At 47.4% G+C, this 23113-nt stretch overlaps 1 protein-coding gene across 1 annotated transcript; it reads left to right on the top strand.

Moving 5' to 3' along the window:
• The first annotated feature begins 302 nt into the window (after positions 1–302).
• On the top strand, positions 303–21389 carry ATIC (5-aminoimidazole-4-carboxamide ribonucleotide formyltransferase/IMP cyclohydrolase). Its single transcript, XM_051786771.1, has 16 exons — positions 303–437; positions 988–1114; positions 2292–2368; positions 3414–3480; positions 5772–5860; positions 7311–7462; positions 7594–7750; positions 8930–9055; positions 9189–9296; positions 10527–10612; positions 11851–11940; positions 13015–13143; positions 14059–14151; positions 19510–19692; positions 20449–20604; positions 21045–21389. Exons 1-16 carry the CDS (start codon positions 416–418, stop codon positions 21162–21164), a joined length of 1782 nt encoding a protein of 593 aa, XP_051642731.1. The 5' UTR covers positions 303–415; the 3' UTR covers positions 21165–21389.
• Positions 21390–23113: the final 1724 nt, after the last annotated feature.

The following is a 23113-nucleotide window of genomic DNA, read 5'->3' as shown; positions in this document are numbered from 1 at the left end:
TCTGTGGCACATACATGTACGGGTGTGTGTATGTGTGATGCATCCCTGTCTGTGGCACATACATGTACGCGTGTGTGTATGTGTGATGCATCCCTGTCTGTGGCACATAGGCGCACTGCGCACACGTGTAGCGGGAGCACCCGCGGGCACACACGTGTCACACACGTGTCGCACACACAACACGTCTGACCACGGGGCACTTCCACCGCACACCCTCTGTGGCGCACCCAGGACACGCGTGTGGCCCAGACACACGTGCCAGCACCCCCGACCGAGGCACCGCCGCCTCTCTCCATTCCCCGCCCCGCCCGGGCCGCCCCCTCCGGCTCCCGCCCCCGTGCACCCAAATCCCGCCGGGCCGCCGCCGTTCGGCCTTTTCCTGCCTCCCCGCCCTCCTGCACCTACCGACGGCGCCATGGCGGCCCGGCAGCAGCTCGGTAACGCGGGGCGGGCGCGGCCGCCGATGGCCGCGGGGAGGGTGTGCGTGAGGGCGGTGGGGGGGCTGCCCGCCCGCCGGCCCCGAAATGGCCGCCAGTTCCACTCAACAGGGCGGCCCCGGAAAGCGCCTCAGCGCGGGGCCGCCGCTTCCATCCCGGTGGTTCCCGGGCTGTGTGTTTGCGGGGCGGGAAGGCACTGCTTTCCCCTCGGGCCGGCTGTACCTTGTTTTGGGCGCGGGGTGATGAAGTTCGGGCTCCAGCAGGCGGGAGGACCGGAGGCGATGGTGTCCCGCGCTTTCAGCGCCCTGAGGCGCGGGCGGCAGCGCTGCCCCCGCCCGCCCGCACCCCCGCCTCAGGGGTCCCGCCTGAGGGGCGGCTGCCCCGTGAGGGGAAGTGTGGGCCTCTGGTGCTCCCCGTCCCCTCCCCAGCCAACTCGCATCACGGATGTTCCCTACATTACAGAAGTTTTAAAGGCTTCACTCACTTAATCCTGTTGTTCCCTCTGTTCCACTTTTAAAACCCAAATACCCGTGCTCTTCCCACCTGCCAGCTTTGCTCAGTGTCTCTGACAAGACCAACCTGGTGGAATTTGCGAGAAGCCTGCACGCGCTCGGCCTGGGTTTAATTGCCTCCGGAGGAACAGCCAAGTCCCTGAGAGATGCTGGCTTGCCTGTCAGGTACACACGCTCCCCTGGACATCTCCACAAAAAGGCTCATTTGGGCCCTGAGTTTGCTTAAATTGTTTTCTCTGTGAGCAAAAATGGCCTGAAAGCAGGTCTTCCCTTCAGAAAAAAAACAAACGCAAACGTGCCCTAAAGCAAACTGCAGAGGCTTTTTGGCCAGGAGTTGGTTTACTGAGGCTGAAGAGCGTTACTGTGCAGGTCAGCACACAGAGAGGGGTCAGGAGCCTTGTGTTGGAGGTGGTGCCTTGTCTGCCTTGAGGCAGCTTTGTTTCTGTGGGAGAATCTGTTATCTTGAAGTTCATGATCTGACCCTAGCACTGCTCCTCACAGCCAGGTGCAAGCTCATCTTTGCCTGGTCTTGCTGGAATTCATTTGTCACAAATAATTTTCCCAGCACAGTGGTCCGCTGATCCAGACAGAGCACTTAGGTGTTGTGCATCTACCATTTCAGAAGGCGCATGTACAATCATGCTGGTTTGGCCAATGATGCAGGGGAAATTCATTCTGGTTTCTTCCATGCCATGATTAAAAACCCGTTCTGGCCAAATAAAAATGGTTTCCAGTGCAGTGATGAAAAACCTGTCAATTATTTGGCAGGACAGGTGACCATGACTCTGTTTTGGTTCCAGTGAATGCAGTGATAGGCCTCTGGGACACATTAGCACGAATATACATCACCCCCAGTGCTCCCTGTCCTCGCTGTTACCCAGCACTTGGTCATGTCTCTCCAACTGCTTTGCTTGGCTGTGCTGTCAGTGAAGTCTGAAGCAAAGATGGTCACATTTCCCCTTCCTTCTCCTTTTTGTTCCTTCACCATCCTAAACAGTCACAAGGAGTGGTGAAACTTTAATTAATGTCTTATTTAGCTGAGAAGAAGAGCACTGAGGTGTTGTATCACCTTAGCATGGCCTTCCGTTCTCTCTATAAACTATGTTGACTTGGGATTTGCTTATCTTGGTTATTCCAGTGTATGTATTTGAGAAATAACTGTACTGCTTAGTTGAGTGTGACCCATTAACTTTATTTCCATTTATGGGAAAAGCAGTTGTTGCCCCTTTGGCATAGGGAGGTTTTGTAGTGAAATTTATACAATTCTTTTGATTTGATTCATTCAGCCTATAGATAAAGTCAGTATGGCACATCTGTTACCATCTGTTTTCTCCCTGAGCAGAGATGTTTCGGACCTGACAGGCTTCCCTGAGATGCTGGGTGGACGTGTGAAAACCCTTCATCCTGCAGTCCATGCTGGTATGTTTCTGCTGTTATATTTTTCAGTCTAAAAGAGAAATGGGCAGTGAGGGTGGGAAGAAGGAGCTGACAGATGTCTTTTTCTAAGGGTTGTGTGGAAGAACCGAGTAATGAGAACAGATTTGCTGTAGGAGCTGGAGGAGAGGTGAAAAGCCATGGGGTGGAGAAGTGCACGGTGGCTGAATTACTTGCTTGTTGCTGTGCTGGCATCTGTGCACAGCTTGTTCTCCCTGGGGCTATAAGTAACAGAGCTTCTCTGTAAAGCCTTAGCACATCCTTTGCAGAGTCAGTTGCAGGCATGTTGAGGCAGAGAGCTCCATGGAATTTAACCTGTGGATGAATCTGATATGCAGCATAAGGAACACGACAGCATAGTCTTTAGTGGGTGATTTCTGCATACTCTGATATTCTCTGGCTCCCCTTCAGCAGAGATCTCTGACAGTTAGTCCATCTGCACGTTGATCCATCTGCTCTTTCGTCTCCTGTTCCTATGCTGGAGGTCCCTGGAGTGGAACCTGTTGTCCATCATACCTGGGGGCTGGAGACAATCTCTGACTGCCTCGAACCCAGGATTGTGCTGTTGCTCACACAGTGCCAGCCTGTCACCTGCCTGTTTCTCCAAGTTCCTAGACCCAAGCCACCCACCTACACTGCTCAGCTAGAGGCACAGCCTCTCTTGCTTCCCTTGTGTCATAGGGCAAGTGCCCTTTTTCTCTCCCATGGAATCCTTATGACAGTTTTAATGTTTTAAGAGTAGCAACTGAGTGCTTTTAAAGTACATTTTTGAAATTGTTGTTCAGTAGTTGGAATGATCTAGGAATTATCATTATGGGAAAAACAGCTGTTAGTGTGGAATTGGAACAGCCAAGGAGTCTGTAAAATGGAATAAAGGAGTAGGGGCTGAGGGTGTTGTCTGAGCTAGAATCAGAAAGTTTATGATAGAAAGTCTGTGAGGAAAAGCACAGTCTTAAAGGAGATGTTGAATTAAAAAGCTGGTGGTGATGTAGCTCTTTTTCAATGAAGATATGCTGTTTTTTGTAACTAGGCATCTTGGCTCGCAATATTCCAGAGGATAATGCTGATATGAAGAAACAGGATTTCAGCCTCATAAGGTAAATGTTGGGGGACATGATGCAAACCATCAGTAATCAAAAACCAACCCTGGAGACCAGGCAGCCCCAGGGGATGGGAGCAGTAGGGATTGTAACATCTGCTCACCGGGAGATCTGCAGGCTCCTTCCTTTTCCATAGCAGGAGATACTTTGTATTTAAAATTGCAATCTAAAGATGCATCTTCATCACTTGTAGTAAGAGAAAACTAAACCAGGAAAAAGTTACATTGTGGCTTCCACAGGGCACAGAGGTTTTGCTTTCTTCTGGTTCTCTGGGAATTTTGACACGTTCCATTCAGTCAATGCAGCGCCACATTACACGTGTTGCAAAGTTGAATTGAGTACTTTTGAAGCTGGCTGGTCTCCCCTCAGCTTAGTTCCACATGTCCCATCAGATGGCGATTCCTGATTTTGAAATACTTGCTTAGTAAATATACCCTTTGATATTTGCATAATGTTTACTGAGTTTCAACACATAAATAAAGAATAGGCTGGAGAAGTGGGTCAGGAACACGCAGCATTTGTTTAGCCAGAAAACACATAGATAAGAGACAAAAAACTTAAACTTTGAGAGCCATTGTGGGAACAAGTGAGCAGCAGCCAGAAACTGAAGTAAAACAGTTTGTGCACTAATGTACCAAAGATTGTTTTTCTGTTTTTGTTAGAACCTGGGTCATTGACATGGGGCAGTTTGGGACTATGTGTCACTAACTGATGTTAACATCTAACCAATGCTTGTGAATAGCCATCTGCATGTCAGTGAGTAGCTCCTGGTTTAGATACAATGGTTGAGCTGGACACAGTGAACTGTAGGTATAGCCAGGATGGGAGGTACAGAATGGCTGTGGGGCCAGAATGCATCCTAAGTTTTAAAATTACTTTTAAAAACTGATGGATGGATTTCCAAGCTGAATTTGAAAACCTGAAATTTAAAACCACAGGAATCCTCATAGATGGCTCAGCGGTGGTGACTCTTCAGAGCAAGCTGCATATTAAAGCAGGCTCTGCTGAATTGCAGGGGGAATAACATGCCCTTACATCAGTGACTTATAGTGCACTTGCATCCAGAGTAATAATTTGGATTCAGGTTCTCTTACAAAAAGCAAAAGTAGCTGATCCTCAGCAGGACTGTCTTTGCATAGCATGAAATTTGCATATCCAAGTCAATGTAGGAAAGCTTGATATTGATTATCTGGATTTCCACAGATAAAAGCATTAGCTGGGTTGAAGTCCACAGATTCCTGATGGTTTGCAACAGGTTAGGAGCATGAATGGATTGAGGGGAAAGGGGTGTCAGAAACAGAAGAGACAATAAAAGACATTGCAGGAAATTTAGGGACGTCGGGGGTTCTGAAAGCCATACTGGAAGCTGATCATCCCTTCTGCTGGAGTTCACACTGAGTGGGAACAAAGGATTATTAGAAGTTGAACACAAGGGTACTCATCACAGCAATTCACTGCCAGTACTGGGCACAAGTTGGAGTTCAATACCTTCATGTATTCAGATCAAGAGAGTAAATTAATTCGCTTGGATTAAAAATCTTATTTGTGAAGGTCAGAACAAATCCCTTCTTTCGCTACAGTTCATGTGGCACTGGTAGAATGGGACAGGGCAAGTTATTACTTCATGCTTGCTGGAATACAGATCTTCTTTCACATCAGATGAAAAAACTAATTCCAATAAGGTCCAGTCTTAGCTTGAGAGGGAAAAGTCAATTTTCCCCCCTGCTTTCATGTGCTACAGAGGCTTTGTGGGATCTGGGTGGCACGCTCAGGTTTAATATGTTGTTGGTATTTTAAAAGTCCAGAAGGTGATATGTAGGTCGTTTTCTGCTCTTGGAAAAGTTGTGGAAAATTGGATTGATTGTACTTTGTTTGTGATGGCCCTTGCTCTGGGTGCTTACTGGGTGCCTGTTTTCAGTACTGCTGAGAACCCACTTTGAAGTCCTTTGAGATGGCTCAGGTTGTGCACCAACATCACTGAATGTTTAAATACAGGCCCACATATTCAAAGAATCTCTTCCTTTAAACTGTCTTTTGTAAATTGTGGTTCTAGCACTGTTTGATACACAGAACTCAGTTAAATGTCAGAATACACTGTACCATCACTTGGTCTTTGGCTGAGCACGACCAGGTCTTAAGTGTTTTGGAGAAAGAAGCCTTGGCCACAGGATTTTAGTTGGTCCCTGAGAAACAAGACCATGAAAACACCGTTTGTATCGTGTGCTTGCCAAGCTTAATTTGGCATTTTTGTTTCTTGCTGAATAACTGTTTTCCCCCTCAATTCTCAGAGTTGTGGTGTGTAACCTCTACCCCTTTGTGAAGACCGTTTCTTCTCCCGGTGTAACTGTTCAAGACGCGGTGGAAAAGATTGATATTGGTAAGTTAAAGGAAGAGCAGATCTGTCTTCCAGACAGACTTGATGCTTCTGATCTCTGAGTGGTCTCAGTTCTTTTCCTTTTTGTTTGGTGGCCTTGCACACCCACAAAGGAAGTCTGCTTGAGAGCTCAGGAGCTGCAAGGAGCAGACTGAAGGCATAGTTGGGTAAGCAGATCTGCAATTAAAGTGGCAATTAACAGGCTGGGAAGGCACACTGCATGGGGGGCAAGTCGTGCACTGCCCAAGAGAGGGCCTGAGGTACTGCAGAAGGCTGTGCTGGAAAGGCCAGGGAGAGCATGCTTCCTACTGAAACACAGGGAGCAGACTAAACCTCTTTTGCTGCCTCTGGCAGCGTAATAAAAACTTAAAAAAACATGAGCTTTGGAGAGAAAAGGCTGAACAACTGAAAGTGCTCTGGGGATGGCTGAGAACTTCACTGCAGGAAGCTGTTGCAAGGAAAGGGACTGGTTTGCATGTGTGGGAGAGTACTTAGGACCTGACTTTGGAAGCATGGACACATGTATTAGCAGATTGTCTCTTCCTAGTTATTAACCCCAAGAGGCTTGCTCTTCACTGCAGCATCTCTTCTTGGCATGTTGTGAACAGTACAGGCACAGTTTTGTGCCATGCAGTTGGATTGGGATTGAATTTTCCTGCAGTAGTTTAGTCCAAATGATGCCCAGCAGAGCTCTCTATTAAATGTTTTATGGAGTAATACTTGCTCTGCATGAAGCAGTGGCAGCCTCTCCTTTTCCTTTGCAACAGCCTACTATCTTGTGTGATTTAAAGTGTTGCAACAGCTGTGCAGAGTCAGACTTGAGGGGTAACTGTGGCATTTTATCTCACACAGAGGACCTGGGCAAAATTCAGTATTATTTGCAGAGAGGTTTGGGAATGTTGGTTGCTTGGCAGGGTAGAAATAAATCTTTCTCTAGACCACTGCCCACCCTGGTGTTGCAGAGCATGGTGCTTAAGCCACGTGTGGCTACAGCCATCTTTGGGATGTGGCTACAACCATCTTTGGGATGTGGCTACAGCCATCTTTGGGATGTGGCTACAGCCATCTTTGGGATGTGGCTACAGCCATCTCTGGGATGTGGCTACAGCCATCTCTGGGATGTGGCTACAGCCATCTCTGGGATGTGGCTGTGCTGCTTGAGGACATTCTTGCACCAGTTGCTCATCCTGGCCCATGACCTCTTTCCCCACCACTGCAGCTCTGCCTGGGTCTGCGAAGGCCAGTCAATGTGCACCTTCCCCAGTGGATTGAGTCAAACTCACCAGCCTTGTGCATTCTGAAGAGCACCCTCACCCTGCCCTGTGCTGGAGGGAGGGGGCACGTTCGTCCGGCACAGATGATGGATTGGTGCATGTCCCTTCTTGGCCTCAGCTGTGGCTCCTGTGCCACGTCCAGGAGGGAAGTGCTTCACGCCCATGCCCTTGTCTTGCAGGAGGAGTTGCCCTGCTGCGGGCGGCTGCCAAGAACCACGCCCGGGTGACAGTCGTGTGTGACCCTGCAGACTACTCTGCAGTAGCCAAAGAGATGGCAGCATCAGGGGACAAAGACACTGCTATGGAGACCAGAAGGCTCCTGGCACTGAAGGTTGGTTGAGTTTGCTTCCAGTGAAGGGCTGGGCCTGACTCATTTGCCTTTCATTCCTCACCTCTTCAAACACCAAATCCTTTGTAAGCTGATGTTTGTGAGTTGACAGGTGTCCCCTCTTGTGTCCCCAGGCTTTCACCCACACTGCCCAGTACGATGCAGCCATCTCTGACTACTTTAGGAAGGAATATAGCAAGGGGGTGTCCCAGCTGCCCCTGAGGTACGGCATGAACCCTCACCAGAGTCCTGCCCAGCTCTACACCACGAGAGCCAAACTTCCCCTGACAGGTGAGCTCGGCCGTGCTGGCCAAAAGGGAGCTGTGGGACGGCTGGGAATGGAAGTGGTTGGACACTTTCAGACTAAAAGACCATCTTGTGCCTTAGTCCAAGGGATGGCCTGCAGTGCCTTCACAACTACCTTGTTACTGAGTGGCACTACCGTGGCAGGGTTGAGCTGTGTGAGACAGAAAAGTTTGTCTGCTGATCCTCACCAGACTTACTGTTGGTCCATGTTCTCTGTTGCTGTAGGACTGTGTGTCCAAGATACTTAAACAGATTCATATAGTGTACTTTTTGCTTGACATTAGATCCAGATTTTGCAAAGGGAAACCTCATCATCCTTTGAAGATGCTTTTCTACTTGCCGTTTGCCTTGTTTAGTATGTTCCCCATCTTTTTGTGTCGCCATTTAATCTGTCTAGAAACCAAGCTGTTCTTCTCTAGGTCTGAATTGGTTTTGTTCTTTTTTTTTTTTTTTTTTTAATTTCTTTGATGGTTTTGAGCAGTGCTTTATTACCTTAGTTTTGTAGACTGCTGCTTCTACTGATGGTGGCAGAGGGAAGGGGTACTAGTCTCACTTGCAAGTTTGGGACAGGTCTGGTATGTCTCTACCATTTTATGGGGTGTGCCACTCAGCATTGTTGCAGCGAGGGAAACCCCTGTTTTGGAGAGAAGGTCTCATTACTCTTGTTCTTGAGACTGCTTCCAATGTGTGTAGGCATTGTCCTGTTGAATAAACAGTGAAGCTTTGTATTGCAGCATTTCCCAGTTTCAACTCTTGGACCTCTTAGGAAGCTTTTCCATTCCTGCACTGGAGATTGATTTGCTTGCAAGTCTTCCTTCCAGAATGGCAACAGAACAGCACTGTGTTCACTTGCCCTGGATGGGGGTTATTGTTAAAATAATCTTTCCCCCACTCTCCTGAAATGCTCACAGTGCTGCCATATCAGAACAAGCAGTTGTTCTTTCAGGGCCAGAGCAAAAGGTTTTGAGAGCAGACTTTTAAAAGGCCTTTACTCTTGCTGTGGATTGCTGGGCACTTAACCAGTTGCTGAGGAGCCTGGGTCATTGTACAAGAATGACTTGTAGTGCTTTCAGCTCTCGGTGGGAGAAATCTTTTGTGCTCACTCTCCAGGCTCTGGGGAGAGGGCTCTGCCCACTTTAACGTGTCTGTGTGCTGTGTTTGCAGTGGTGAATGGCTCTCCAGGGTTCATCAACCTCTGCGATGCCCTCAATGCCTGGCAGCTGGTGAAAGAGCTCAAGCAGGCTCTGGGCATTCCAGCGGCCGCCTCCTTCAAACACGTCAGTCCCGCAGGTAGGGTGACTCCTCCTTGGACACACTCCAGCTTTTGGCAGGCCCTGCCAGTGGGGTGTGTGTCCCTCACCCTGGCAGTGTGGGGAGATCCCAGGGACAGGGTTTGAGTGCCCTGGCTCGTGTTTCCCACTAGGTGCTGCTGTTGGAGTTCCGCTCAGCGAGGAGGAGGCGCAAGTGTGCATGGTGCACGACTTCCACAAGAGCCTGACGCCCATGGCCTCTGCCTACGCCCGGAGCAGAGGTGAGGGTCTGGAGAACCTCAGGAAACCAGCGTGTCCAGAGGGCTGAGCTCCACTCTCAGCACTTCCCAGGCTCTTCCCCTTGCTCCATGCTCCTCCTCTGTGGGCCTTTTCTCCATAAGGATCTGCCTGACTGCCTGTCAGAAATCGCTCTCCAAGGGAGCAGATCTTCTGTGCTGTTTCAAAGGGCTAAAACCATTTTGGGTTCTGTTCCTTGATGTATATAGAAGACCTGTAGAGATTATACACATTTAAATTAAAAAATTACATACAGTCATATATAAATCTGTGGGGGTTTGGCTATAGGATAGGGATAAATGCCTGGGCTGATAGCACACAGCCGAGGAGTACTAAGAAATACTTAACTTGAGTAGAAATGTTTCTGTATATGGTATTTGGTTGGTTTTTTAATGCTTGTGTACTGCAGAGCTCACCAAAAAAAAAAGCTAAAAAAGGAAATAAAACCAGTTTCCTCTACTTAGCTGAGGAACTTTGCTACTTCTCTCATTTTCCGTGGCAGTCCTAGAAAATCTTCACAGATTATAGAAAACAAAGCGAACTTGATAAGGAGCACATTGGCTTGAGTTTATTTTTCACAGACCACCTTTGAACATTGGCCTCAGAAAGCTATTGCAATGGTTGGTAGAAAAACATTTAGAATGGCAGGGATAGAAGAATTGACCTTGTTAAATAGTGAGGCATCTGTGATGGCAGCTGAGCTCACCTTAGCTATGCCATTAAATATCAAGAATATTTAGTTTTTAAAAAATGCAAAAAAAAAATTGCTTTTAGCTGCATTTCCAGGTGTGGTTTCTTGCAGGAAAAGCCAGGTGGAGCATAGGCATCTAAAAGCTTTCCTGTTTTTCCAGCTTTCTCTCATCTAAAATCTTCCTGTGTGATCCTTGCCTCTGCTTGTCCTCTTGTCACCACTGGGTACAGCTGAGTTGCTTGTGGTCACAGAGGTAGTCATTACAGAGTTAGAGCTTTGACAGAGGCAGGGAAGAAGGAAGAATATCCGAACAACGGGAATATTTAAAGGTCCATCTGTTTGAGGTAGGATTTTTTGTCCTTGTTGCTCTGATATGGCCTTTTTTTTTCTTTTTTTTTTTTTTTTTTTTTTGCTCTTGGATTAAATTATTAGCTCTTATAGAAGCTGACTGGGCTGTAGAAGCAAAGACTTCTCTGTGTGTGATGCTGTAGTTTGATAAATTAGTAAAAGCAGGATTTTTCAGGTGCTGATCGGATGTCGTCTTTTGGTGACTTCATTGCCCTGTCTGACATCTGCGACGTGGCTACTGCCAAGATTATTTCCAGAGAGGTTAGTTAAACCAGCACATCATTCCAGGGTAAAAAGGAGAATCACACTGGATGGAGTCATTGGTTTGCAACAGCCTTTTTGTGTGAATTTGACCCGTTTTACTGAGGAGTTTTATTGGTCCATTTGGGTAATTCTCTGATCTGGAGTGCAGAATTGACACCAATCTTTTGATGCCTTTCTCCCAGTTAAAACCTGGCTGTGTGCTAGAGCCTGGGAAATAGCAGTGTTTGCAATGCTGCTTTCCAAGAGATGATTGCAGACCTCTGAGCAGGCCTCTGGAAATGACCCCTGATTATGCTGTCACAAGTGTCTGGTTGAACAGCTGTAATGGGAGCAATAGAGGTCTGGAATGCTGAGGGACAGCCTCTTGCCCAAGCTTGGAATGTGGATATGGGTTACCACCTGCCTATATGTGGGCTCAGCCACTTTCCAGGCTGCACTTTATACTTGGAATCACAGAATCATTTAGGTTGGAAAAGACCTCTGAGATCATTGAGTCCAACTGCCAAGGCCATGACTTTTCTGGATCCAGTGTTAATTCCATAGCTGACTGCATTGCACACGTCATGGAAGTGTTCAAAGCCAGGTTGGATGGGGCTTGGAACAACCTGGTCTAGTGGAAGGTGTCCCTGCCCATGGCAAGGAGGTGAAATGAGATGAGCTTTAAGGTCCCTTCCAACACAAACCATTCTGTGGTTCTCGTCAGACAGGTGAAAGAGTATTTGACTGCTGTGTGAGGATAACATTTGGTACTTGAAAACAAAAAAACCTCACCTACATTGTAAGACAGAAATGTGGAATTTCTATATGGCTTTATGGCACTGATGAATGTAAACATCTGTTTCAATGCTGTTAACAGTTCTTTTGTCAGTATTTTTGTCTCATCAGGAGTATCACTGTTGAAATGAGGATTTTTTGGGTTTTAAGCCGTATTTACTGTTAGGGTTGAAAAGTGGGGATGTCATGGTTGAGCTGTTTCCCCCTGGAGAATGATATTACTTCCATTCTGCTTAAAGTTATGTGGGGTATTTTTTACTAACTCCTGCCAAGAGCTTATAGTGCTCTGCAATTTTTTGTTTCCAGGACTGAAAACAATATTGTAATAGTGCTTTTGGTATTGTTGGGTACAGACAGACTCCAAGAGGTCTTCACTGCACACTGTGAAATGGCAGGCAGAGCTTTCAGTCTGAGCCCCCTTTCATTTTTGTCACGTGGAAGCTGAAATCTGTGTGTTGCAGGTGTCTGATGGTGTGGTGGCCCCTGGCTATGAGGAAGAAGCTCTCAAAATCCTTTCAAAAAAGAAGAATGGCGCTTACTGTGTCCTCCAGGTTTGTACTCCTGGTCCTCTCTAACCCTCTGCTGCTCTTTCCATACCTGCTTCTCACAGATGTTGGTGTCCAAGTCACTGGGGGACTGATTCAGGTCCCCCTACAGTGGATTTAAAGCCAATAAATCTATGAACTAGCAAGAGTACCTTGAAGAAACAGCATTTCTGTGCTCTTTCCACTCTTTGCTGGCTTTCCTCTCACTTTTACTGACTTTGTTTCCTCCCTGAATTCTTTGTGTCTAAAATATAGTGCCTGAGTGATGTTGTGAGTCTTGGCAGTGAGAAGCAGGTGTATTAAACCCCTGGGAGGAGCCTTGTGTGGGCATTGGCATTTTCAGAGCAGTCTTTAGTACAGTCAGGGATGAGGATGGCACCACAGAGTTTGGAACTGGGATGAGAACAGAGAACTTCACTGTAACATCACAAAAAGAAAATCTAAGGCTTAGCTGAAGTTGCAATTGTAGTGTTGCTGCCCAGGGAGCTGTAGAAGGTGGCTCAGGAGCTTTAGGCAAGAAGGAATGAAATTGCAGGCAGTGTTGGCAGCTGATTACCTCCTGGAATTCAATTAACTTTGCAAGGATGAGGTTGTGTTGTTAAAGTCTGTATCTTTGGGGCCTGTGTGCAGAGGAATGCTGAGGAAAGTTGATCTGAAAAATTTAAATGGATTAGGGAAACCACATAAAGCTCCTATTTTAGAGCTGGTCACCTTAGTCTGGTTTGTTTCCTGTCTCAGTAACCTCAACTGGGGATACCAAAATTCTGAATAAGCCCATGCTTGGGTAGACCTGAGTGCAGTTTAACAGTTCCAGTTAACCTGATCCCTGCATTGGTTGTGCTTCTGACTTGTGTGGAGATGTGCCCCAACAGTGCAGCTCTGGAAATGATCACATTCACTGTTTCCTTGAATGTCACAGAGGACTGGGAGTTGTACCTTGAGGAATGTGTGAAGCAACTCCAAATACTTCCCCCTTCCTCTGGAAGACTCTTTGTGTGTGTTTTTCTGCTTTCTGTGGAAACTGGAAGACTTTGTAGATTTTGGTGTGAAGTGTTTTACTGGCCTGTTTTTGGCTTTTAGATGGATCCCCACTATGAGCCAGATGACCTGGAGGTTCGGACCCTGTATGGGCTGAACCTCATGCAGAAGAGGAACAACGCAGTCATCGACCGGTCACTGTTCAAGAACATTGTCACAAAGAATAAAACTGTAAGTGTCGGGACATAAATGAGCCAAAAGACAGACAGAGAGAAGGAACTGGGCTGGCTTCATCAAGGAAGGCATCACTGCTATTTTAAGAGCTCTTAAAATTTTCTAATAAGGTTTAACTGGATTTTATGAAACAATGCAGCAAACTTTCTAGACCAAATATACTTGGGTAAATCAGGATAGTTTTCCTTTGTTTTGATTCCTTGGATAAACAAGAGGACTTTTCCCATTATTTCAGACTAACAAAATGTTTGTATTTATTGTAATTAAGAAACTACTGTGTGCAGTTTCTTGTGGTGAGACAGCCATGTGCTAAGGATCTATCGTGATCTCTTTCTGACTCACTGTTTATATCACCTTTCTGTGTTGTATAAAGTCTGGCCTGGCTGATGTTGCTCATCACTGAGAGTTCAACATCATCAGAAAGTTTTCAGTTGTTTCTTTGTCTCTGATCTCGCTCTCATTAGAAAAACAGATGTTAATGAGCACATGATTAGTCATGGGCTCAGAAGCAAGTTCAGACATTGAGGTAATAAAAGTCATTTTAATAAATTAGGAATGGAACTTAAAAATCATACTTCATGCAGATTTTGGGAGCAATTCTAATTGCTGTGGTCCTGCTCTTTGCCTATGAGCACATCTGATGAGAGTGAGTAAGGACAGAGGACTTTGCAGGCTTAGGGCCAGTGGTCGAGCCCTCCTGACCCAGTGAGATTGAGTCTTACCCCTGAGAGCTGAGATCAGCTGCCAAACCAACCATTTATGGTTTTTAATCTAAACCAAATTTGCTGGTAATTGATATTTTTAGCTACCTTGTTTCCCTCCCTCTGGTTCAGAAGTTGTGGAGGCTTGGGGGTTCAGCAGCTGGCTGCTGCTGGCCGTCAGGATGGTGCTGACAGTGGTGTTGTGTTGCAGCTGCCCGAGGCCGCCATCCGAGACCTGATCGTGGCCAGCATCGCCGTCAAGTACACCCAGTCCAACTCCGTGTGCTACGCCAAGGACGGGCAGGTAACCGAGCCAGCAGCTCCCACCTCCAGCTCAGGGCAGGCTGGGAAAATCCCCCAGCACACAGGAGGCTGAACAGGCACAGAGGAGCTGCCCCAGACAGAACAGCAGCAAAGCATTTGTTTCTTAAGAGGCTGCTTCAAAACCGTGGCGTCATCTTTTCATGGTAATGGCAAGGCTGGCTCTGTCAGTGATGGGGTTGGAAAAGCTCTTACCTGCTTCTACAGCTCTGGCCTTGAGTCATTTCTTTGGCTGCTCTGTTCACATCTGAGGGCGTGTACATATGTTGTAGTTGATGTAGAGCCTTAGGAAATTACAGCAGTTTCAACAGCTGGATTCTGTCTGTCCAAATGCTTCTTACTTTTAGTTTCATTTTTTACTTAAGAAAGATGGGATATGTTTGGGGTCTTTTGTCCCTTTGGGGCATTTAAAATCTTCTGTCCTCCCAGAATTTTTTTTAAAGGTTATGATAAATACTGGAGTTTATAGGGGCATTATCAAATGTGTAATTCAGATTATGAATCATGGAATAGTTTGGGTTGGAAGGGACCTTAAAAACCATTAGCAACCCCCTGCTGATAGGCAGTGACACTTTCCACTGGACCAGGTTGCTCCAAGCACTGTCCAACCTGCCCTTGGACACTTCCAGGGATGGGGCAGCTACAGCTTCTCTGGGCAACCTGTGCCAGGGCCTCCCCACCTTCAGAGGGAAGAATTTCTTCCTAATACCTAAGCTAAATTTCCCTTCTTTCAGTTTGTATCTTGAATTTTAAAAAAATCCTTCCTTTCCACATCATCACTAGGTGTTCAGCCTAAATCACTTATTTGAAAGTTGTTGTAAATATACTGAAAATTGTATTTTTGCTGAGCAGCTCATTCTCCTAATGCTGCCGGTTAGCTGGTTGTCTGCTCTCCAGGTTAATTTTTCCATAGGCCTGGATTAATTAACAAAAATACAGAAGAAAAAAACAAAGAATGTTTTTGATCTTGAGCTTTAGTACATCATAAGTCAGCAAAGTGGATCAGAGTGAACCCTGCAGACAGAAACCGAGAATGGGCTGCAGTGCTCTCCTTGTTGCATTGGTGCTCATCTGCATTTGCCAGGCTGTTGGTACAGCCTGGAAACATTGCAGGGCTGTCTCACAGAACTTCCTGGGATTGTGTGCTGTGTAGTTCTTCAGAATAAGTCTCTGGAGATCTGGCATTTGTCTGCTATTCAGCTTTAGGGTTTTTTTTTGCTTTGAAATGGTTCTCTGCACTCAGGAGTGTTGGATCTCCCAGCCCCAGAACAAAGGTGTCACTCTGCTTCTTTTCCCTCATTCCAGCGATTTCCCCAGTGCTTTTGCAAGTCTGGGCTTAATGTGGTGCTGCAGATGTGTCTGAAATGTGTGTGGTAATGCCTGTTCCATGTGGAAGGGAGGGGGCAGGATGGAGGGGTGGGAAGCAGTGTGGGCAAGTAGGGCTTCGGTGTGTTTTGCATATTTGCAGGTGTAGATTTTAATCAAATACAAATGTGGGTTGTCTTGGTTTGTTGTGTATGTGATGGGGAAGGCCAAGGTCAGAATCTTGAGCTAAAATATGAGTGACTTTGTTAATAGTAAAGGGCAGCAGCTGTTACCTGCTCAGGGAGGTGGTGATTTCAGCACTGGGAGACTGAAATCAAAGCTCAACATCTTCCTTAAGAAGCTCATTACAGCCCAGGTATGGAAGGCAGCTTCCAGATTAAACACTTTTCCAGGATTTGACCTGGTTTGGATTACAGGAGCCAAACCTGGGCAAGTCCATCTTGCTTTCAGTTCCATTGCTTTTGGTTTTCCAGGGGTTATTTCAGCCTCACAGCATCCCTGTTCCCAGCAAAACTCGTGTGTGTGAGACATCCAGAATGTTTTTGGCAGCTTGACTTTGTTGGGTTCATGAGTGGATCAGCCACTCCAGCGAGGCAGTTGTGTTGGTGAGTGCTAGGGAAGTGTGGAGTGGGAGGAAGCATTTCTGGACCTGAGTGTCACTTAATTTGCAGGAAGGCAGCTGCCACTAATTGCAATAAACACTTCCACTTGTTCTCTCTGACTTTCAGCCTGTAACATGTTGATTTACACTTGCTTTAATGATACCATCGTGTTTCCAATTAGCAATTTGAAAATATTCTTTCTTTATTCTCTGCACAGTAGGATAAAACAAAACTGTTAATTTACCTTACACTTTCCCAGTGACTTCATTGTTTGTTTGTCTTCCCAATTGTCAAGTCCTTCATTAGATTTTTGTATTTCCAAATGTAGTTGGAGTTTTTGTTTTCATTATCCAGGCTAAATCTGAGCAAACCCAAGCCAATGTGGATCATTTTGCAAGGATCCTTTGGGCATTATCCATCTCATGTTGCACAGCATCCAGCTATGGACTATGTTTGACTCTCTTACGAACCAAAGTGTTTTGAAGTAGTTCTCAATTTTCACCCAAGATTTTTTCTATTAAGTGATTTATTTTTTTTCTGCTGACCCTGTATTGCTGTCTCCTTTCACTGCTCACACTTAATAGGCTCTGCTTAAGCACTTTGGGATTCCCAGGAGATGAAACTCTGAAAGAAACATAATTAATTTTTGTGTAGAAAACAGGGGGAAAGATTGCTTTGTGGAGGGTTTTGAGGTTTCAGCTGTGTTTTTTTTTTGTATGGGGGAAGGGCAACATTTGAGGTAGGGAGAGGAAGAGGTGTAGGAAGAAGGATTTTTCACTCCACATGAAGTGGAAAAGGCAGAGAACAGGTACAGGCCAGTGTGAAGGGAGATTGAGGTACAAGTCTATAGTTTGCATTAAGCAGAAGCTCAACCTGCTGATTTCTCTTCTCTAGATCAGAAATTCCAGGCTGGGTTGAAGAATCTTCCCCAGCACTGTTCCACCAAAGCCTGTGGTTTCAACAATGGCTTTAAGCTGACAGAGGGCAGGGTTAGATGGGGTATTGGGAAGAAATCCTTCCCTGTGAGGGTGGTGGGGCCCTGGCACAGGTTGCCCTGAGAAGCTGTGGCTGCCCCATCCCTGGAAGTGCCCCAGGCCAGGTTGGACAGGACTTGGAGCAACCTGGTCTAGTGGAGGGTGTCCCTGCCCATGGCAGGGGTGTGGAATGAGATGAGCTTTAAGGTCCTTTCCAACCCAAACTATTATATGTTCTATGTCCATATTTTTCTACAAAAAAAAAAAAGGATTTTTCTTTCCCTGGATCATCATTTTCCAGTGAAGTGCATGTTCTTCCCAGGCTGTAACTGTGAACTTCCTTCTGGAACAACAGTGCTCCTCAGAGGGAGGCACAGAGAAGCAACTTTTTTCTTCTCTTGCCTGTTAAGCTGTTGTTATAAAAAGAGGTCCATGTGTTGCAGATAATCTCTCTGCTGATTTGGGGATGCCTGTGAAGACTTCACAGGATACATCACTTTGATCAACTGAAGTACAAAGTTCCTGCCATTTTGGAGCTGTTGGATACAAGCCAAAGTTCAGTTATGCATCTTTTGACAAAATTTAGGTCATAAAAAAATGTGAAATATTCTGTGTGGCTCACAGGGGAAAGGCAAAGGCTCTTTTTGAGCATCTGCTCAGGTACTGACAGGTGGGAGAGCACCCTGTTCCATCACAGGAGCGTGAGGCCACAGTTCACGAGGACAAGAGGAAGACAAGGCATCATTCTGGCTGGGAAAGGGCCCAGGACATCACATTTTTTAGAAACTTGGGAATGTTTCGTGGTATTTTGGCCTCTGCTACTCTCAGGTACCAGACTGTTACTCTCTACCATCTGCATCCCCAGCTAAAAATTCCTGCTTTAGCCCAGCCTGGCTTGCTAGTCCCACTCTTAAGGGCTGAGTGGCAGTTAATGGTGTGCTGTGTGACACAGCCAGTCTCTCCTTTGTCCAGGAAGAGAGGATAAACCTCAATGGAAGAGGGAATACAGCAGTATGCAGCTGGTATTGAGCTGCTTTGAGGTGCAGGATTCCCTGGAAGTTCAAGGGTTTAACTGGGTGGATGTGAGAGCAGAGGTTGGACATCAGGAGTGTTCATTGGGGGGAAGGTGCCACAACCCACAAGAAACTGTGCATCTGTTCAGTATTTATGGCAACACCAGCGTGCCTGTGGGTTTGTTACACGCTGATGACCTCAGTTATGGCTGAGCAGATTATGTTTGATAGCAGCCCAAGGGTTTAGTTTGCTCCTTGGGGGAACTGCGTCCAGCAGCTTGTTTAATGGTTCTGGTAAGAGGTGAAGTCACTGGGTCTTGATGAATGGGAAGACAAATGATACATTCCTTTGAGGGCAGCCTTCCACTTACAGCTTTACCATCTGTCCCAGGCTGAGCTGGAAACTCTGAGGCAGCACCAGCAGCCTCAACACCATGTCCCTGGAGCAGCCCCCATGAGAACAGTCTGGTGAACAGTTCAGCTGTGGCTTCACAGGAGCAGGAAACGAAGAGAGACTTGTTTTCTGATTACCTGAGCACTAAAGAGCCTCTGCATATTTTAATCTATACTGTGCCTGAAAAATCACGTCTGATGAGAGACAACTCCAAAGAAAGTGTTCTGATAAAAGCAAACAGAAGTTGAGCAAATATGATAATTTCATAGCAGCTTACTTGAGGAAAAACCACTGTGTGGATTTTGCTTCCTGAAGCACTAGGTCTGTTTGATATCGAGCACAGGTGCTATTAGATAAGGTTGGCAGCAGCTATTTTAGCACTCCTGGACCCTGGCAGGTGGCAGTGTGGGAAATGTGTGGTAGCCCCCGGGCCCTGACAATTCCTGGGATGTAATGGTGCCGCTGACCAGCCTTCCTGAGTGAGCAATGGATTTGCTTTCTTACCAGCCTTGACAAATTGCCCCCTCTCTCTCAGCTGACCTGTTTGAGCTGTGCTTGCCTGGCTCACCAGGAGGGGTGGTGGTGTATGGGCGACCTGGGCTCACACATTAGTGCTCTGACTGAAGTGCCCTTTTCCAGCTCTTGGCAGTCACATTTGTTTCTATGACCTACAGGACTTTGCTTTGCCTTAAAAGCCATAATTGTCTCCCTCTCCTGAGGTTAACGCTGTCACTCTGATGGCTGGGGCTGTGTTATTTAGAAGGGTGAAAGAACGTGGTGTTTTGAGAGTGACTGTCAGCTCAGCAGAGCTCTGGAAGTCAGCAGTGCAGGGAGCTGGCCCTGTAACCAGTTTACAGGATCAGGGATGCAGGTATTTCCCAAGTTTTCCTCACTAATTACCTACACTCTTTCTCCCCTTTGGCGAGGAGCTGCTGATTTGTGGGATGTGTTTCCTAATGGCTTGGCTGGAATGCAGCTCTGACTGGTGTCTGTGCAGCAAGGTGAGGTTGTGCTTTGCTTCCCTGTGTGCAGGTCATCGGGATCGGGGCCGGGCAGCAGTCCCGGATCCACTGCACTCGCCTGGCCGGTGACAAGGCCAACAACTGGTGGCTGCGGCACCACCCGCGCGTGCTCTCCATGAAGTTCAAGGCGGGAGTGAAGAGAGCCGAGATCTCCAACGCCATCGACCAGTACGTCACCGGCACCATCGGAGAGGTGAGGGCCGGCTGGGAGCCTTCCCTGCAGCTCCAGCCTCTGCCAAACAAAGGCTTTATGCAGGACTTTAACCTGGCCTGAGTGTCCTAATAGAAGATGGCTCTTCCCAGCAGTGAGGATGGGTTAAATCTTCAGTTGATGTTCCAACCCTCCCTGCTCTGTCAGTGGCACCTTCTCACATGGAGCTGTTTGCTTGTGTGGCATTTTGGATTCTCAGAATCCCTCTGACCTCCCTCCCCCTTACAGGCAATAGTGAAACAAGAAAACAGTATGTCCTTTTTAAGTAGCAAAAGCCAAGGGCTGGATTAGGGACCTTGTGAATCATCTCTCTGAGCAGTTTAAGGGGGCAAGAATTGGAGCAGTTGCTGTTTCAGAAGGTGAATCATAAACCAAGCTGCCGTTTGCCATGTGTTAAGTCATCTACCAGACCCTGTTTGTGTGTGCTGGCATTTACCATGCTGCTGGCAGGGCAGACAGAGCATCTGGGAATAAAAGGGGGGAGAAGGAATGCTTCAAGCCCTGGGGTGAGGAGGGGGGAGGAAAGGAGTTAAAGGGTTCCAAAAGAGCTGATGGTGGTATAGTGTTCCTACTTTGGATTTTAAACCCCCTGGTTTGAAGTTCCCAGCAGCAGAGCTATGGAACACAAAGTCCAGCTGAGCTGGGTGTCAGGGGATGCCATTGCTCATCCCTGTGTCCCTGGCAGGGGAATGCTGGGAGCCCCTGGCTCTGGGGCTGAGCTGGGTTTTGTCCCTGCAGGATGAGGACCTGGTGAAGTGGCAGGCCTTGTTTGAAGAGGTGCCCAAGCAGCTCACAGAAGTGGAGAAGAAGCAGTGGATTGCCAAGCTGTCCGCTGTGTCCCTCAGCTCTGACGCCTTCTTCCCTTTCAGGGATAACGTTGACAGGGCTAAGCGGGTAAGTCGTGGCAGGGCCGGGGTGTTGGGGGGACTCCAGGCAATGGTTTTTCCTTTTCATTTTGTGTGGACTGCTGAGGAAAGTCCTGCACTGCTGGCTAGGGTAGCAAATCCTGGGAAGAGTGTTCCTTCTAGTTACTGGCCTCATGTGGACAGTAATTATCCAGCCATTGCTCAGTTTGCTGATTTAGGATGAACAGAGGATTAAAGTTTATAAAACCATTTAAGAATATCAAGACAAGGCCTGTCACTTTCAGAGGAACCCTTTTAGTCTTCCTTCTGAGCAGTGAACTTCCTGCTCCCTTGAGGGGCAGCTTTTGGCAACAGAAGCCTTTGTTTGTTCAGTGGGATGTGGATGAAGGACTGGGGCTGCCAGCTCCTTCCAAGGGGGATTTTGGTATTCCATCCTCCAACCCTTGCCCTCACCCTGTCTGTGTGCAGAGTGGAGTGCAGTTCATCGCTGCCCCGTCTGGCTCGGCTGCTGACGACATTGTGATCGACGCCTGCAACGAGCTGGGGATAACCCTGATCCACACCAACCTCCGCCTGTTCCACCACTGAGTCGGGGCTGCCCTGTCCCCTTTGGTCACAGCCTCACCAGCAGCAGGGATGGAATATCACTGGCTTAACTGGGAGGCACTGGCTTAACTGGGAGGCACTTAGCAGGGGTTGGTCAGCTCTGCAGAGAGGTCTCTGCCCTTGTTACCAGAGAAGGAGGCACTGGAATTGCCTTCCAATGTAGAAAATCAGTGTCTTTTGCAAATAAACATACGGTTGTCAGCTGTGTGCAGTGGTCTTGTGTCATCCAAATACTGTGTCCTTGGGAAGAAGGTGTATTTCTGCAGTAGATTATAGTCCAGCCTTTACTAATTCATTACGTGGCCTGTGGGATGGTGTGAAAGCCTGGCTTCTGCCCAGCTTCTCACTGAACTGATAAAAACCTGTGTTAAACTGAACTGCGTTGGGTTCTTGTCTTTTTGAGTCAGCAGGTAGCTTTCCCCAGGTGCTGCCAATCCATTATCCCCTTTCCCCGGGAGGAGAGGGGAGCAGGTCCTTCGTGTGAGGCAGTCTGGGGCTCTGCTCTGAGCCCTGCCCCAGACTGTGTGTGCTTTGCCAGGGTCAGGTTGCTTTCTCCAGGGTAAAGGACCCATTGACAGGCTTGTCCCCATACCAGGAGTTCAGATCAGAGTTCACCCAGGAGAAGTAGAGGATTCTACTATTTTTTTTAATACTTTAAGAGTTGGGGTTTGGACTCTTTCTTCCACAGAGGAGTCAGAACTGTTCCTTACATGTCTTTTCTCTTGTGCTGTTTTGGCTGGAGCTGGCACATCCCCTGCAATGGGGTTCTCTGGGGAGTCTCAGTCCATTCTTTACCTGCGTCTTCAAAAGCATTGGCTAAAACAGAGACTGGTCATAAGAACCTGACAGCTCCTGATCTGTGTATTCCAACTGATCCTTTGTTTGCTGTCCTTGGGGCACTGTTTATCTCCTGATGGAAGTTAATAGGTACTAACCTTCCAGGTGAGATCTCTGCATGAGATAGTAGATGTCTAACTAAGGTGTTGCCTCTTTAGGGCCTGTGTGAGCCTGTGTGGCAGGGTGATTTTGCCTCCTGCTGTGCCTGTGGTAAGGATAAAGGACATGTAGGAGTTGTCCGAGTGGGGGAATTGCACCCAACTGTCCAATGTCTCTAACCAGTGTCCTTGACAACCCTGCCTCACTCCTCTGGATGAAGGCTGATAAAAATCTCTGGTCTAGTTCCAGGTGTGAGGTGACTTCACAGGAATGCCCAGGGAGTGCCTTGTCACCTGAGCTGCAGTGGCAATTTCAACCAGCACAAAGCCTTCCCCTGGAAGGAGGGTTCCCCTGAGGCTCTGAGAGTGGTTCTCTGTAAGAAAGGGCTGTGATGGGCTGTAGAGTCCCTTATGAAGCTCCCTGACCTGCTGGATGAAGGAATGACTCCTCTCTTGGATGGTTGCAGCGATTACAAGTGAGCTGTGTAGCTCTGCTTGGTATCTGTTTCCCTCAGGATAGGGAATGTCCCTTCCCACAGGGGCAGGTTGCCACCTTCAGCCTCTGTGTGCTGAAGAGTGAACTGCTGCCAGGCTTGGATCTGCACTGTCACCCTATGGCACCTTGCCCCTGGCAGGTCCTGTGCTGGCACAACAGCTCCCAAGGCGTGGAGAGAAACAGGAGAGCAGGGAGGGATCATTCTTGCCCTTGGCAGGCAGTAGTAGATTTTTTAAATTTTTTTTTTAGACTTATTTATTTTTTCCCTCCAGCCACCAAGGAACTCCTCCCCGGAGTACAGAACCCTGACGCTGGTTGTTCCTGGGCTAGTTATCTTGGGGCTCAAGTGGATTGTGGATATAAATCAAGCCCGTTTTAAGGTCCAGCTGCTGTTCCATGGCCACTCTATGCAGTAGGGCCTGGGGGAAGGATGGGAACCCTCAAAAACCTTGGTTCCTTGTGTTGCTGGTGGTTTCCAGAAGGCAGTGTGTTGTTGAGAC

The sequence above is a fragment of the Manacus candei genome, unplaced genomic scaffold (genome assembly GCF_025592945.1).
Source record: "Manacus candei isolate 608988 ecotype Guabito, Panama unplaced genomic scaffold, ASM2559294v1 h1tg000023l, whole genome shotgun sequence".
NCBI lineage: Eukaryota > Metazoa > Chordata > Aves > Passeriformes > Pipridae > Manacus > Manacus candei.
Note: the sequence above shows the minus strand (reverse complement) of the source record. Positions and strands in the feature narration are given on the sequence as shown.